The sequence below is a fragment of the Lytechinus pictus genome, chromosome 8, assembly GCF_037042905.1.
Source record: "Lytechinus pictus isolate F3 Inbred chromosome 8, Lp3.0, whole genome shotgun sequence".
Classification (NCBI taxonomy): Eukaryota; Metazoa; Echinodermata; class Echinoidea; order Temnopleuroida; family Toxopneustidae; genus Lytechinus; species Lytechinus pictus.
The window spans coordinates 37284358-37302320 of NC_087252.1; the positions used below are offsets into that span (position 1 = coordinate 37284358).

Here is a 17963-nt window from a genome sequence, read left to right on the forward strand (position 1 = left end):
AAAAGCAACTTTTTCGGGAAAAGCAGTCACTGAGCCTTGGAATGATTAGATCATAGAAATCAATTAGATTTTTAACGTCCAATGAAGGATCCTAAATATCCATTCATTTCTGACCAGTTTTGTCTATTCATCCATCCACCCCAAAGGTCTCGTGGAGCCTACAAATTACTGTGATCCAGGGTACTACTGCCCTCAAGGGTCATCGTATGCCAAGGCTGTCATCTGTCCAATTGGCAAGCATTGTCCTCTTGGAAGTGCGGAACCGCAGGACTGCATCGCTGGAACTTACACCGATAGTGAAGGTCAGGCTGCATGCCAAGTTTGTCCCGAAGGTAAGGCAGTTATGTATCAGTATTTAACCAGTATTCATTTTGTTGTTGTTTCTGGGATTTGAATATTCCAATAAACTCCCCTCCCCCAATATTTTCTATTCCAGACGCTTATGTACTAAGTGAAAGAGAATGTAGTAAAATCACAAGGATATGCTCTCTTGGAATTCAGTCTTGCTATTTTCTTTTAGGGTCACTTCAGTGTATTGATCTTCAGTAGAATCATTCTTGAACGTTGTTCAATTATTTTTGCCATCCTGTTCTAGGTTGCTACTGTGTCCTAGATTGAAGGTGATGGTAGAAGTACAAGTTGGTCCTGACCTCAGGGTTGCTATTGCCACAATGGCACTGGTCATTACTTATTTCTATGTTTTGACTTCATAGAAATACATGTAGCATTCTTTATCATTGTCCAATTATTTTTACCATCCTGTTCTAGGTTACTACTGTATCCCAGAGCTAGTAGTGGAAGGTGATGCAGGAACTACCAGTTGGTCCTGCCCTCAGGGTTACTACTGTCCCAACGGCACTGGTCATGACTGGCAGCCATGTCCTGCAGGAACCTTTGGCAAGACAGGAGGACTCACCAACATTCTGGAGTGCACTCCTTGCGATCCAGGTAAGTGAAAACACATATGAACATGGAAGTGTTTCTTGAAACAGATAGTCACTGACTGCTGTTTTAAGCTATTGAAATCATTGCATCTGATTGGCTTTGAGAAAAATTAGTCATGAAAATCACTGGCAATACTGTTCTTAGGAAACTCTCCCATGATCCTTTGTCTCTTACCCATATATCAATTCCTAGTCTTGCTCTTCTGGGGGCCATTTCATAAAGTTGTTCGTAAGTTAAGAGCTACCTTAAGAATGACTGGTGATCCTTTCTTGTGGTAATGATGTACACCATTATATATTCACTGGTGATTATTAAGCAGGTAAGAAAGGTTCACCAGTCATTCTTAAAGTCGCTCTTAACTTACGAACAGCTTTAATATGAAACACCCACCTGGTATGAATCTTCAGTTACCCAGAAAACAAGGTCACATTTCACAAAGACTTGTTACAATACCAAATACACACTTTCTATAAAAAGTTTACGCTCAGCCAATCAAATCGAATGATGTCAGTAGCTTTAAACTGTTATTTCAAATTTGTTATCATACCAAGTTTTATAAAATAGGCCCCAGAATCATGTTTTATGACAGGGCTTATTGCATCACCATGTTTGTGAAACCAACTCCCTGCTCAAAAATGCTCTTCACAATCAACAAACATAACTCTTCTCGAAAGCATACACACCATAAATGTAATGACACAATATCCTGTTTCTTCTTCCTTTCCATGTGCTGTGGAAAAGATTCTGTAGATGTGCTATTTCGTTGTTGTCATGATTGTTTCACCATGTTTGTCCATAACCAGGTTCGATTTTCAAGATACAAATGCCTTCTTTACACAATCAAGATCACTATCAAGACCTTTGCTTACCGGTACTTTTCCTTTGTACCATTACTGTACAATTTTCATTCAATCATCTTTTCATTGATGAAAATATATCTTCATCTTGAATAAAACGTTATTTGTTTGTTTGTTCTTGTTCCCGTCAGGCTCATACTGCCAGGGGGTGAATCTGACCTCACCGACTGCCTTATGTGCTAGGGGATACTATTGTGTCTCTGGAGCCGACAGGCCCAATCCACTTTACCTCAATGACAGTCAGTGTCCCACGGATACTGTCCATCCGATCATCGGTCATATCTGTCCTGAGGGCCACTTCTGCGTGGAAGGATCTGAATATCCTGAAGGTAAGTGCCTTTTAGAGTCTTAGGATATTAGTGAATCGGTTCATATAATAATTTGCCATGCTTGTCCTTGGGGGCACTTCTGCATGGAAAAATCTCATTATCCTGAAGCTACATGTACATGTAAGTGTCTTTGAGAATCTTAAGATTCTTGTGACTCCGTTCATATCATAATTAGTCATATCTGTCCTCAGGGTCACTTCTGTGTGGAAGGATTTGACAATCCTGAAGATAAGTGTCTTTGAGAGTAAAGATTCTAGTGACTGTGCTCAACTAATCACTGGTCATATCTCTTCAGAGGGCCACTTCTTCAAGGGAGGATCACAATATCCAAAGGAAGGTGTCTTAGAGAGTTTGAGATTCTGTTTGCCAGTCTTTCAAAGTTTTAACTCTTGTCACTTGGTTACTGATGAAGGTCTTTACTCTAGGTCATTCTTGTCACAAGGGATACTTTTCCATTGTGTATTTATGATTTATCTGTTATGACCCCATAACATAGATCTTCCCTCCAGAACAAGACAAAAATAAGTGGCAAGAAAAAGAGTGAAGGAATGATGAACTGATATTCAAAAGATGGTCAGCTTACCAAAGCCATAGGCAGACTCTAACCAAACTCTCATTCGCTCTTCATTGGTTTTGTAACTTATTCCTCTTTTTCAAATCTCAGGATGTCCTGCGGGAACGTACAACGACCTGCCGGGTGAATGGGAGTGCAAAGATTGTCCTGTAGGATACTACTGCTATGGCAACACAACAGATTACCAAGCCAATGAATGCCCATCGGGTAAGTGAAAGAGCAGAGCTGCCAAGTACTACGGTGTTTCTGTGTATAGTGCTGAAAAATGAGAAGGATACTGATGGTTTCATGCATACTGAGTTCTAAAGTTGCAGTTTTATGTGTTGTCCTGTGGTATTTCTTTGCAAATACTGATTTCCCCATCAAAATACTGATTTTAAGTTTTAAAAGTACTGAACTATTTACATGTTGTCCTACATGTATGGTATTTCTTTGAAAATACAGATTTTCTCATGGAAATACTGATTTTCAGCTGTAAAAATACTGAAATGTTCTTGTTCAGGTTGGTAGCTCTGATAGAAGATCTGAGCAGTGTTTCACAAAACCGTTTTTTTATTAAATTAATGCATGACTTGGTAGTAGTGGGAAAGTTTTTCTTGATTATTAAGACAGCATGATTTCATAAATGCCTGTAAGCAAGCGACCAGAGCACCAAAGGCTAAAGGTCTTCTTCGAGGTACCTGGTAATGAGAATGACTGCCTTACTGAATGGCACAAGTGTATCAAGTGGGAATAGCACCCGGGTCACCGAAATCTGAAATCCCTGAACACAAACAAATCACCATGATCTTTTTCTTTTCTGTTTTGCCTCTTCAAGAATACTGCAGAAAGGTGAACACTCATGATATTACACATTTACAGTTTTGATCATTTTCACAAATGGCAATGACATTTTTTCTTTTCTGTTTTGCCTCTTCTAGGATACTACTGTGAGCTAAACACCCCTCATCCATACGCCTATCCGTGTCCACCGGGTACCTTTAACAACCTGACCATACAGCATAGCCAAGCAGCATGCGTTGACTGTTTGCCTGGATGGTATTGCGCTGGCTATGGTAACTCCCATCCTACCGATGAATGCGACGAGGGCTGGTACTGCAGCGGCGGAGCTAATGAGAGTCAGGTAAGTGATATTATAAGCTATTGAAATCCTTGTTTCTGGTTGGTTGAGAGCAAATAAGTCAGTAAAAATCACTGACAAAAGTGTTTTTGAAACGCTTCCCCAGAAATTTGCAGAGTGCCAAAACATGGACATGTATATAGTTGCCTTATCACAGGCCCTAACGAGCTTGAAAATGTCTTTAAAAAGTGTTCAATATTCTATCCGGGGATGGTTATGACTATTTTGGAGCTAGACATATAAGCCTTTCATAAAACCTTAGCAGAGATTCCAATAGTCACTGTATGTAACATCTTTGTCTTTACTTGTTCAGCCATCTACCAATGGAGGAGAATGTCAGCCAGGGTACTTCTGCCCCCGCGGCTCCGGAGCCCCTGAACCCTGCACCGCAGGCCAATACTGCGACCTTGCCGGCCTAGCCCTCCCTACCAACTCCTGCGACCCTGGCTACTACTGTCCGTCGGGATCATCTGACCCTCGCCAGGAGGACTGTACGGTTGGTCATTTCTGTCCAGAGGGAAGCAGTCTTCCGACGCCTTGCTCTAACGGGACGTACAATCCATCGTTGAACCAGGACGAGTTTGCGGACTGCCTGCCTTGTCAAGGAGGGTTTTACTGTAATGAGACAGGCGCCAGTACGACCAGTGGAGAATGTGCTGCTCGTAAGTAACAACCATTTGACTACTGAATTGTCTAATTCCGTTGCCTTGAAAACGGGGCATGCGTATCATCAGGATCTGTCGGCTGAAAAGTTATCAGATCTGACTTCTTTCTGTGGTTTTGATTGACTAAGAAACACAGGTGTCTGACTGTTACTATCATGATAACTGTCTGGTAAATTGCAACTTTCATGAAATAGTTGAAATAAGCAGTGAGTTTAGTAGTTCTCTCTTTGCTTTTGGCAAGTTGTCAATCAACATTGCTTAGATGTATCTTCATCTTGTTAAAAAGATGAAAGAAGATGTTGATCTGCATAACTCAGATCATTTAAACCACTCTGACCCTAAGAAATCCCATGTTTACCAAGGCTTCTTGATGACGCTTTGAAATTTTTAAAACTTTAACCCTTTTTGTTCATGGCAGAATACTATTGTCCACCCGGTCAAGTTACTCCAACGCCAGGAGACTACCTCTGTCCGACCGGTCACTACTGCGTGGCTAATCTAGCAACACCGACCCGCTGTGAGGACGGAACGTACCAGGATGATATGGGCAAAGACTCTTGCCTCACCTGTGAAGAAGGTTAGTGGATACTACAGGGTGTTCAAACAAAATTCATTTATAACAGTGAGGGCATTAGTAAAATAATAAAAACCTCATAATAACTTTAGATTAGGGTATAGCTCTTTTCTACTGCAAGAATAGTACTTGGACATGTAGCCCAAGTTCCACTATGCCGATGTTGCTACGATTTGACAAACCTTCAGATTGTGTAGGATTGGGGGAAAATGAACCATTTTACCGGGAGTGGGCGAAAAATAATTTGCAGTAATACAAGTTTTCCAAAGGAACGGAGGATTCATTACGTCCGCGTGCAGCTGTTAGTACACCCGGAAAGACCTGATTACGCTCATCCCACGACTGCGTGCCGTATATAAGGTACATCATCAAGGGCATTCGTATGAAATAAAAACCTTTATAGTAAATTTACATCATGGTATAGTATCTACTTCCAGGATTACACCTATGACATTGAGATAGACAAGGGGATCATTAATTCTTTCTAATTCCCTTGGGTGCATTATTTCTATACTACATCCTTGCTTAAAGGAAACTGACCACCAAGAATTAAATTCCATAATTCTTCTTCCTTCAAAGGCTACTTCTGCGACAACACCTTGTACGCTGTCAGTGACCTGTCCAACGCTTCCTGTCCAGCCGGCTACTACTGTCCAGCGGGAACCAAGAGGGCCAACCAGTTCCCTTGTCCATCAGGGACCTACAACAACCTGACCAACGCCGTCAATGATTCTTGGTGTACCGAGTGTATCGCAGGGTTCTTTTGCCAGACGCCCGGTCTGAGCGCCCCTGAGGACGAGTGCTACCCAGGGTAAGTGGTCTCGATTCAATCTCAAGGAAGATGCTTTATATTGATAATAAGAATGTTTATGAATACTATGAAGTGCTGAAAAGAAGAGGCACCATAGCATGCACACCATATGAATAATAATCATCAATATTTCTTTTTTCAAATTTTCAGATTCTTATTCTATAAGTCTTCTAGCTTTTGTTAGCTGCCTTTTTGCTTTTTAAATTTTTAGTGTATCTATTGTAAATATGTACTATGGTTATTTGTTTCATACACACGCAATAGAAAAAGTGTAACTTTGTGTGGGCCTGACCTTTTGGAGTACTTTTTGGCCTTGAAAGAGTGTGTTGTTGCTCTATCCAGCTATGGATGTCGATGTTCACGAAAGATTGTGAGCATGACACTTTGACCTCACTCTCTTTCTTCCTTTCTTCCTCCAGCTACTACTGCTTAGCCGGTGAGGACAACCCTACTCCCAACCCCTGTCCGGAGGGTAACTACTGTCCCTCTGGTAGCTACAAGCCGACACCCTGTCCGGCCGGAACCATCTCTAGCGGTACTACCAACGTCAACGTAACGGACTGTGCACCGTGCGACCCGGGCAGGTACTGCACTGCAAACAGCTCTAGCAATGGTGAGTCCCATTTCTTCTAGTTCTCCTGCTGTAATAAGCTATTTAAATGCTTGGGTCTGATTGGCTGATGGTAAATTAATCAGTGAAATCCAATGAAAAGATGTTTCATGAAATGCTTTCCAGTTCGCCAAGTAGCAATTTATCAAGTTGGCAGAATTACAATTGCAAATAGTGTCTTTGACATCATATGTGGCCCCTTAATTTCACTTGACAACATATGCAAACTCTATTCTATGCAGCCCAACCTGTGTACAGTGTACCTTATGAACTGGCAATTTTAATACAAGACCGATTGTCTAGTATCATTCAGATTATCGAATCTTTTACCAAAACTTTAGACGAGCAGAAAATACTTCTACAGTGAAACCTGTCTGCAGTAACCATCTAAAATGTGGCTTTTATAGACAGGTGGCTGCTATAGACAGGTCCTTACACATAATCTGACTCCATTGGAATCTGTTTAAGTGGTCACTATAGGCAGGTGGCGGCTATAGACAGGTTTTTACACGCATAATCTGCCTCCATGGGAATCTGTTTTAGTGGACACTATAGACAGGTGGCTGCTATAGACAGATTCTCACACAATCTGACTCCATGGGAAATAGTTTTAGTGGTCACTACAGCATGCAGTTTCTAGAGAGAGATGGCTGCTAAAGATGCAATTTATACAAAAGTTGGTTGCACGTCTTCATCAGAAGGGTTCAAACCTCCCATATCTATATAGTTTAGTTTGACAACAATATCCCTGCATTGATATTTTGCTCTATCAGGTATAACGCTGCCCTGTGATGCTGGCTATATCTGCACTGGTGGCTCAGACACACCAACCCCAGGGGACATTGCCATCGGGTACACCTGTCCCCAAGGCCATTACTGCGAGGCGGGCGCAACGCAAGAAAGGCGATGTGATCAGGGAACCTACGCTCCATCCGTCAACCATGGAGAGTGCCTTGTCTGCCCAGAAGGTGAGATTTGAAAGAAAATAACAATGCTTTAAGAGTGGAAAAGTTATGAATCAGGGGATGTTTCATCAAGAAGTAAAACGGCAAAATGACGGAAATAGAACTCTGAGTAGAGCCATGTTGTTAGAGTTCAAATTGATTTAGATCATCTTCAGGATATAACAGCATTACATATAAAGCAAGTCTACCAGATTTCAGTTCAAAATGATTATGAACTCCTTTTGATTTTCTTCAGGGTATAAAGCAAAATCATTATTAAATGGTAGATGATTGCAAGACTATGCTGACATTATAACGATTTGAAAACAAATTAGCCTTTTCTCAAATAAAAAAATTTGGGTGCCGATATTTTGATTGGTTAACATATATCTGTGTGGGCTTGTCAGAATATCAGCAAGCTTTTGTGCAGGTATGTTTTGGGTAATTGTAGGTATATTGCTATCTTTCCCAAATGCAGTGGATCACATAGATTGATGCAGGCTTTTCCGGTTTTCCTTCTTTTCTCAAATTCACGATTTTGGTCGTTTTATCCAACAGGAACAAGCTGTCCAGAGACTGGCATGAACTTCACCTTACCATGTCCTGAAGGGTATTACTGTCTACCAGAGACCAGGGATAATGGAATGCCATGCCCATTAGGTACGTCTTCATGGTGATGTGGAGGATGATGATGACATTGATGGTCATGATAGTTACAAAGATGATTATGATGGTGATTTTGGTGATGTTGATGCTAGTGATGATCGTGATGATGATGATGATGATGATGATGATGATGATGATGAAGGTGAAGGTGGTTATGGTGATGATGATGATGACATTGATCTTCATGCTAGTTACAAAGATGATCATGAAGATGATTTTGGTGATGTCGATGTTAGTGATGATGGTGATGATGATGATGATGATGAAGGTGAAGGTGGTTATGGTGATGATGATGATGACATTGATGGTCATGATAGTTACAAAGATGATTATGATGATGATTTTGGTGATGTTGATACTAGTGATGATGGTGATGATGATGATGATGATGATGATGAAGGTGGTTATGGTGATGATGATGATGACATTGATGGTCATGATAGTTACAAAGATGATTATGATGGTGATTTTGGTGATGTTGATGCTAGTGATGATGGTGATGATGATGATGATGATGATGAAGGTGGTTATGGTGATGATGATGATGACATTGATGGTCATGATAGTTACAAAGATGATTATGATGATGATTTTGGTGATGTTGATGCTAGTGATGATGGTGATGATGATGAAGGTGGTTATGGTGATGATGATGATGACATTGATGGTCATGATAGTTACAAAGATGATGGTGATTTTGGTGATGTTGATGCTAGTGATGATGATGATGATGATGATGATGAAGGTGGTTATGGTGATGATGATGATGACATTGATGGTCATGATAGTTACAAAGATGATTATGATGGTGATTTTGGTGATGTTGATGCTAGTGATGATGGTGATGATGATGATGATGATGATGATGAAGGTGGTTATGGTGATGATGATGATGACATTGATGGTCATGATAGTTACAAAGATGATTATGATGGTGATTTTGGTGATGTTGATGCTAGTGATGATGGTGATGATGATGATGATGATGATGATGAAGGTGGTTATGGTGATGATGATGATGACATTGATGGTCATGATAGTTACAAAGATGATTATGATGATGATTTTGGTGATGTTGATGATGGTGATGATGATGATGAAGGTGGTTATGGTGATGACGATGATGATGAAGGTGGTTATGGTGATGACGATGACATTGATGGTCATGATAGTTACAAAGATAATTATGATGGTGATTTTGGTGATGTTGATGCTAGTGATGATGGTGATGATGATGATGATGAAGGTGGTTATGGTGATGATGATGATGACATTGATGGTCATGATAGTTACAAAGATGATTATGATGATGATTTTGGTGATGTTGATGCTATTGATGATGGTTATGATGATGATGATGATGATGATGATGATAAAGGTGTTGATGGTGGTGATGATGTTGATGACAGTGGTGTTGATTGTAAGGATGACGGTGGTGGAAATGATGCTGATAAGGATGATGGGGATGGTATCAACAATGTTATGGTATTTTTGATGATGGATGAGTTGATGGCAGTGATGGTGATAATGATGATGATGATGATGACAATGACGTTGGTGATGATCATCATATATTCAATAATAACAAAAGTTCCCTCCAACTCCTCTCTCCCTCTCTCTCTCTTTCCAGGTACCTTCAGTAACATCACCGGTCTGTCCAACGAGAGCCAATGCCAGGCTTGCTTTGCCGGGATGCACTGCAATGAGACCGGTCTCGCCTGGCCCTCAGGGTTCTGTGAAGCCGGTTTCCTCTGTATCTCGGGAGCGATGGAGTCGGCTCCAGACGATGGCATCAATGGACCTTGCCCCACAGGAGCTTACTGTGAAGAAGGTAAGTTTCACTCCCTTTTTTCTCTGACAACTGCTATAAGCTACTGAAATACTTGCATCTGATTGGCTGGGAGCAAAGATGTCAGTTTAAATCACTGACAAGGTGCTTCGTGAGCACTCCCCAGGTTTTCATTTCATGTTGTTTCTTCAATCTTAGCTTGATAATCTCCCCTATAGAATCAGTCCGGCATGATATCACCTTGTCCATGTCCATTCAAGTAAAATGAAAAGATCCTGATGAAACTCCTGAGAAAATTTTAGAAATACATACCTTGATTGAAGGTCTTCAAGTTTGGTTTGCGACAAGGCATTGCTTTGTAATGGAGTTTTGTGCAGTGGTGGGTGAAGGCCTAGTGGATAAGTCTCCACTCTTTGAAACAGAGGGTCATGGGCCTGAATCCCAGCCATGCCAGGTTCCTTCAGCAAGATTTTGATCCACATTTTGCTGAACTCAACCTAGGTGAGGCAAATGGAAACCTGGCAGGAATTTATTTCTTGAAACCTAAAGTACTTTGGCTGAACCCAGCTTCATTCTGCTGTTATTTGTTGTAGAGAGCTCAGATACTAATGATAAAGAGGTGTAAGGTACTATATAAGCAAGTGTAAATATTAGTATAATTATTGTTATTATTGTTCTTATTCTTATTATTACTATTATTATTATTATCATTATTATTATTATTACTCTCATTCGTTTAAAACAATATCTCTTACTCCACAGGTGTGACATCTGAGGCCCTCTGTCCTCCTGGCACCTTCAACCCAACCCGCGGCGGTCAGAACATCACTGACTGCCTTCCTTGCACCTCTGGAAAGTTCTGTGGAACCAGCGGCCTATCGTCCCCTACAGGCTGGTGCCGCGAAGGGTATTACTGCCCCAGCGACGCTGAGGTGTACGACAATCGCCCAAGCGAGTTTGAGTGCCCAGCGGGCCACTTCTGTTTGAATGATACGGCCACGCCCTATCCGTGTGAACCCGGTGAGTGACCAAATCATCCGATCTTGATGGGGGGTCATTAATTAGCCTTTCCTTAGTCGTTTTCCACTTAATCTAAAATTACTATACATGGAACTACGTACAGTGAAATTAGAAGGACCCTCCCCCCGCCTAAATTGTTTTTTGCAAAACTGGTATTTTAGTATGGTAGTCTGTCCCTTGAAATATGCCTGTGGAATCCTTTCACTCTTTTCTTGTTGACTACCTGTTCTGTCTTCAGAATATAAGTCATCCTGAACATTAAAGTCCACATTCATTATGATGCTACAAAGGATTGGATGACCTTTGCCATCTGACCTTTGACAAGCTCAGTTGCTAAAAAGCGTCTGCCTTACAACCGGGAGGTCAGAAGTCCAAGCCTCGGTCGCATCAGACCAAAAGATGTTAACAGAAGCGAGTTGCTGCTACCCTGTTTGGCTTTCAACAATTTAAGGGATAGATCAACATTGGAAGTTTTCTGTTTCAAACAATAGAATATTGAATTTCATTTTCATTTGTTAAACTCCACCTCTACATTGAAGGTACCTACATGTACATGTACCAACCAAATACAAGATCTATCTATTGTCTGGTTTGCCCTGAGCGGTATTACTGTCTCCAGAATATGACTCACCCTGAACCTTGTAGCCCATTTGGGTGACCTTTGACATTTGATCTTTGACATATATCATTATCTCCCACCTCTAGGTACCTACCAACCAAACACAAGATCTATCGACTGTCAGGTTTGCCCTGAGCGGTACTACTGTCTGCAGAACACAAGCCACCCTGAGCCGTGCAGCCCCTACACCTACTGCCCCCAGGGTTCACCAGCACCCATCAACTGCCCCAACGGGACGTACACCATGGACAACGTGACGCACCTGGCTGCAGCCGATGAATGCCAGTATTGCCCTACAGGTGAGCTAAACGTCCTGACCCTGTAACTGAAAACTTTGCAATGATGGTAGAATAAATGATTGCATGGACCATAATGCAGAATCGATCATGAAAACAAGGTATATAATCAATTGCTATACTTTTTGGAACGAGACCCAGACTTTCCACCATTCTTATAGTACATGTACATGTATGTGGTTGCTCTTTTGACAAAGGTAGAACGAGTATTAGACATGCTCATTTCAGTGGTTTTTCCACAGGGTACTATTTATGCTTCTTTGGTTTTAGGCTCTTGTTGTGGGGGGAGAAGTTTGTGCATTGTTGTCTCGCCCACCAGAGGTGAAGGCGAGACTTAAAGATCCAAATGTCGTCTGTCGTTCGTCCGTCGTCCGTCCGTCACAAACCTAATGACACATAACTCCACAACTGTAAGTCGCTTTTCAACCAAACTTGGATGGTAGATGGACTTGGGGGACCTGCATGTTATGCTGCAGTCAGAGGTCACATGGTAAGGTCAAAGGTCATTTTCAGGTCAACGTTAAAGTTTACGTGCAAGACTCTCTTATGACACCTAACTCCGCAACCGTAAGTCACTTTTCAACCAAACTTGGATGGTAGATGGGCTTGGGGAACCTGCATCTTATGCTGCAGTCAGAGGTCACATGGTAAGGTCAAAGGTCATTTTCAGGTCAACGTTAAAGTTTAAGTGCAAGGCTCTTATGACAAGTGTTATTCCATCCCAGTCATTTCACAATGAAGTTTCGATACAATTATGTTGCGTGCCCTCACAAATCACGATATTTCTGGTTATTTTCATAAGTGGGCGAGACACAAAATCGCTTTTGCCTTGTGTTTATTATGATACAATCTTGATCAAGCTGATATTGCTGATGCTAAATTTGTGCTTGTAATAATATCATTGCGTTCATCTTTCTCCAGATATGTCTTATTAGAGAAATAAGATCTTTGACACTCATTTTTGTGCTTTTGTGCTTCCTTATGCTTTATGGATTATACTACATGTACCTTGATGGTCGCAACATTGGACTTTGATTGCATCATTCAAAAAGTGCTTTACAATACATTTATTATTCTATTTTCTCTTGTGTTGTTAGGATCTTACTGTCTTGGTAGTTGCATGGCTGGCCCATGCTCTTAACAGTGCCCTAAGATACATTTATAGCTACATGTATTCCTCTAAGTTATTAGGATTGTACCTTCTTAGTGGTCATATCGCTGGGCCATGCTCTCGACAGTGCCCCAAGCTGTATCCTATCACACATTTATTGCTATTTTCTCTATTTTTTTAGGATCATACTGTCTTGGGGGCCGCATCGCTGGGCCATGCTCTGCAGGATATCTGTGCTACAGTGGATCTGATACTCCCACACCCGATGGTAGCGACCCAACCGTTGGAGAAATCTGTCCCTTCGGTTTCTACTGTGAAGAAGGTAATGTTCATTCTTCGACTATATGTCATTTGAGGATGATGTTCTGAAATTGTCAAATTTCTTATTTTCATATTACAATTTTTGTATTACCACATTTGTGATATCTTTAGTCATGGTCAGAGCAGGATTGAAGAGGTCCCATTTCAAGGACAAAGATTCTCTTTGTGTGCAAATCTCTCCTGCTTTACTGTGACAAAGGGAATCAAGGGTTTTTTAATATTCCACAAAGAAAATACTTCTTCCAGGCCACAATGCACAAAAGAATCCTAATCCTACAATGATATATTGCTGATTACCCACTCAGCTAATACATTGGCATCTATATAAATAACAGGTACATGTATATTCTGCTCTTTCACAGGGTACAATAATACCTGCTTACCTTTTTGTCAAAGTAAGGCAGCCTCGTCACCACCATATCTTATCACAAATACATTCCCACTCACCCGTCTCTTAAACATCCCTCACCACAGGTGCAGCGAATGTATCGGCCTGTGAGCCTGGCAAGGTCATAGCCTACGAGGGCGCCATGAGCGTCCTGGAATGCCAGCTGTGCCCTGCGGGATACATCTGCTCCGTAGACAACGTCCTGCCGCAACCGTGCACGCCGGGATACTACTGTGAGTTTGACGCAGATCGTACACCCTGCCCCAACACCACCTATTCTTCTGAATCTGGCGCTACCAACAGCAGTACCTGTCAGCCATGTCCTGCTGGCTTTTGGTGTAACGAACCAGGTGAGATTTTTCTATCTAGAATTCTGGGTCCCGTCTTACAAAGAGTTGTGATTGATCCAATCAATCGCAACTATGGACGGCCAGCAACGTCAACATATAAAATGCTTGTTTATTAAAAAAATGTATATCCATAAAATTCATTGATTTCTTGACAATTTGGTGTGTTCTCCTTTGTTTACAAAGGTCATTATACAAATTTCCTATTGAAAAAATTATAACACTGATGGATTTCCATAGAGTTACGATTGATTGGAACAATTGTAGCTCTTTGTAAGATGGGGCCCTGTTGCAGAGACTGATATTTCAATTGACTTTGAAACAGGGATGCCAATTTCCAGACTTAGTTCTGAACTCAGACTTTTTCAACATATTTTCCTCCACTTTTTTCATGTATGAAGTGGGTAATTTTAGCTTATTTTCAGACTTTTTTTCATCAAGCCTATATGTGGCATCTCTGTTGAAAACAAACGAGAAAAGATCTGAGGCAATAATGAATTCCTGCTAATGTAATGATGATGCGCCTTGGAATGGATTTTTTTTTTTTAGATGGCGCTATTTAGGTGCTTATTATTATTATTGTTATCAAGTAGTACATGTATAGTGACACTGTGAATGCATATGCATACTGTATTAATATGTGGATGTAGCAAGTAAAATTTGGAAACAACAAGATAAGAAGGCATTAAATAAAAGGCGAATTAAGGAAGACTATTATCTTTTTAAAATGCTTTACAGCGAAGGAAATATGGCCAAAGTGACCCAGACTTTTGATATAATATTTTATGACGCACCAGTGTGTTGGCTCAGTTGGTAGAGCGTCCGTCTCACAACCGGGAGGTCGGGGGTTCAAACCCCGGCCGCGTCAGACCAAAAGACGTTAAAAGATGGGCGTTGCTGCTACCCTGTTTGGCGTTCAACGATTAAAGGGATTGAGCCTCGTCGATCTGGTGCTGCACAGCGGCTGCCGGGCCCACGATCAATTGGTCAAAGTGAATTTTTGGAGTATTTCATTTCATGTCTATTTCGAACAATAAAATATTGATTTTCATTATTTCATTTTTTTCATTTATATTGTCCACTTTCTGTCTTGCATTACAATGAACATGCTCATGACTGAAATGGTATATATTCATCTTTACTATGTTCTCGACAGCTTTGACAAACTACACAAAGGTGCCGTGTCCTCTAGGGCACTACTGTCCTACAGCCACAGATGAACCCATGCCGTGCCCACCAGGAACTTACAGGAGTCTCCTCGGCGCTGAAGGTAAGATTCTTAAACTGATTGCAGGATATCTTGCAAACTTTCCCCTGAAGCGCATTGCTTTAGGGCATACTGCTAATTTAAGGCACATTGTAAATTTCCCTTTGGGGTACGTTGCTATTGATGCGACCGAACCTCATACAATGAAACCCGTTGTAGTGGCCATCTGTGTATAGTGAATATCTGTCTTTAGGGGCCATCAATCATGTCCCCCATTTGAAATGAATATGTATCTAGCTGCCACTTTTTCTTGGTCTCTTGGGTGGCCTTAATGGGGACAGGTTTTTGACTATGAACCCTTTATATAAAGATAAAGAAAAAAAAAGATCTTCAAACAAATTTGAGATTAAAAAAAACCCTTCACACCCAGCAATGTATTTCTGCTGCCTATCCATCCTTAAAAGTGAACAGGCATTTTCCAGCAGTTTTCTGATCTTTATTTGTTCATTACTCTGTAATCATACACCTTCCTGAAAATTATTTGGCAGGTATCATTTGTTTCTAATTTTATAATTCTGTTAGAAAGTCAAAAGGGGCCTAAGCTTAGGCCCCTTTTGACTTTCTAATTTACTCCATTGGCTCTCTTTTATTAGATAAGCAGTTTTTTTGCAGCTTCTTTTTGCCATTTATAATTCTGTATTTGTTTTGTTCAATTCTGTGAACATATTATTTTCTGTTGTGGCCTGTAACAGAGTTTATCTTTAATACATGTACTGTACGTCTCTTTTCTGTTACAGGCGTTTCCAATGCTTTTCACAAGTCTGGGGATCAGTAAATAATAATCCACCCCTCATGAAAGCTAACGACCATTTGAGCTTAATATGTCTTTTTTTTCCCCTTTGCAGATGAGTTTGACTGTTTCATCTGTCCACCAGGGTTCTACTGTCCCAACGACACAGCTAACATCTATGAGATTGAATGTGATGAAGGACAGTTCTGTCCCGAAGGTTCTTGGGCTCAGAGAGATTGCCAACCAGGTATAGTATTATCATTATCACCACACTGTAACCTATTTGGCTCAAGCACTTACAATGAATAAAATTATGTACAATTATGTAATCACATTCAATCCACAAAGTACTAAATTGTGTGTTTTCCTTCAACAAAAGATTTACCCATATTAATGCTGATCTAGGACCAGGTGAGTTAAATGAGCAACCAGCATGATTAATTCCTTGAATACAATGAGCGCTGGAAACGCCTTGGTTGAGCCGGAGCCGTGGTAATAGATAGATGGCGCTATATGAATATTTATTATTATTAATTAATCCATTGTATCGTACATCAGCAGAGCACATACGTATAGGTTGGCTGATGACTCTCTTCTCACATTCATTTATTCAGCTACTCCCCAATATTACTGAGTGATATAATGTTACTAGAAAATCAAAAACAACAGCAAAGATTCCCTTTATGTAAAAATAATATATTTCATATCCTTGATTTGCAGGTTACTACTGTAACCGCTCTATAACGCAAGAGAAGTGTCCAGCCGGGTACTACTGTCCAGTGCGTTCACCCTACCCCATCCAATGTCCAGCCGGTCACTACTGCGGCGAGGAGTGCGGCTACCTGAATGATACCGCACCCTGCCCTGGTGAGTCTATGTTGCCAATCGCAATTAGTGACCATTAAGTTATAAGCTACTGAAATGATGCAGCTTGATTGGTTGAAACCAATTTGTGATAATGGAAAATTTAAAAGTTGCTGGTTTTTGTTATAAGCTACAGAAAAAGGATGCTATTTGATTGGTTGAGAACAGATATTTGTCAAAGTTTGCAATTATAATACATTATGTCATCTCGTTGACCCTGTTTCACCAAGCTTATTTTCAATGACAAGATACAAGTTTTGGTTGTAAGCTACTGAAATGATGCATTTTCATTGGTTGGGAGCAAAGTTTTGATTGATTCTTGACAATAATTTTTGATAAAATGTTTCATGAAATAGGGCACTTATTTTAGATTAATAATTGTTCAAAAATTACAGATAAAATTGTATTGATTGCTTTCAAAAGTGCATAAAACTAAATGTAATCTAGAAACAAGTTCTGGTGCATATTACTACTGTTTTACAAATAAGTTGATGTTTGAAAGTCCAATTCACTGTTTGAATTTACTCTTGCTAAGTTTTTGGCTAAACTTTAATGCAGAACAGTTTTTCAGTTTGGTTTCTGATTTTTGTCTTACTCATGAAGTGTATACAACATTATGTAAGTATTCCCTTTGAAGAGGGAGAGCTACATGTACACAATCAAATATATCATGCACCAAACCACGTCTATTTCTGTATCATTGTCAACAATTTAATTATTTTCCTTGGTATAGCATTTGAGACTGAATGTTCTTCGCACCATTTAAACGCATTTATACCAATCATGCTTACCGAACTCAATTCGATATTCAGCCAACTCCTATAAATGGAATGATGAAAAGATTTATGCTCAACATTTAATTTTAAATGAGATGAATAATGAAGTAATTATTTTTTTGTTAATGGATAGCACACATTTTCTGCCTGTGTATGTGTATGTGCATGTCTACATTTCTTTTTAATATACTGATTAGATATTATGTGGTAAGAAGCATGTTTCTATACTTTGGATAAAACAACAAATCAGGAATGAACAACACTTTAGGAGCCTTAGAAGAAAAAATATCACTCTTTAATTTTTGAAGTCAACATTATTTTGTTTAGTAATGTTACACTT

At 40.3% G+C, this 17963-nt stretch overlaps 1 protein-coding gene across 3 annotated transcripts in view; it reads left to right on the top strand.

Moving 5' to 3' along the window:
- Positions 1-17963, top strand: part of LOC129266557 (uncharacterized) — a 182488-nt gene that overhangs the window by 113612 nt on the left and 50913 nt on the right. For all 3 annotated transcript variants that reach the window (XM_064104023.1, XM_064104024.1, XM_064104025.1), the window contains 19 exons: positions 147-332; positions 769-948; positions 1934-2131; positions 2796-2912; positions 3626-3828; positions 4139-4487; positions 4909-5067; positions 5644-5875; positions 6295-6488; positions 7259-7453; positions 7988-8089; positions 9726-9926; positions 10647-10904; positions 11610-11822; positions 13112-13252; positions 13726-13989; positions 15143-15256; positions 16099-16230; positions 16704-16850. In XM_064104023.1, coding sequence (XP_063960093.1) covers positions 147-332; positions 769-948; positions 1934-2131; positions 2796-2912; positions 3626-3828; positions 4139-4487; positions 4909-5067; positions 5644-5875; positions 6295-6488; positions 7259-7453; positions 7988-8089; positions 9726-9926; positions 10647-10904; positions 11610-11822; positions 13112-13252; positions 13726-13989; positions 15143-15256; positions 16099-16230; positions 16704-16850 — 3585 coding nt within the window. The remainder of the gene's footprint in view (positions 1-146; positions 333-768; positions 949-1933; positions 2132-2795; positions 2913-3625; positions 3829-4138; positions 4488-4908; positions 5068-5643; positions 5876-6294; positions 6489-7258; positions 7454-7987; positions 8090-9725; positions 9927-10646; positions 10905-11609; positions 11823-13111; positions 13253-13725; positions 13990-15142; positions 15257-16098; positions 16231-16703; positions 16851-17963) is intronic.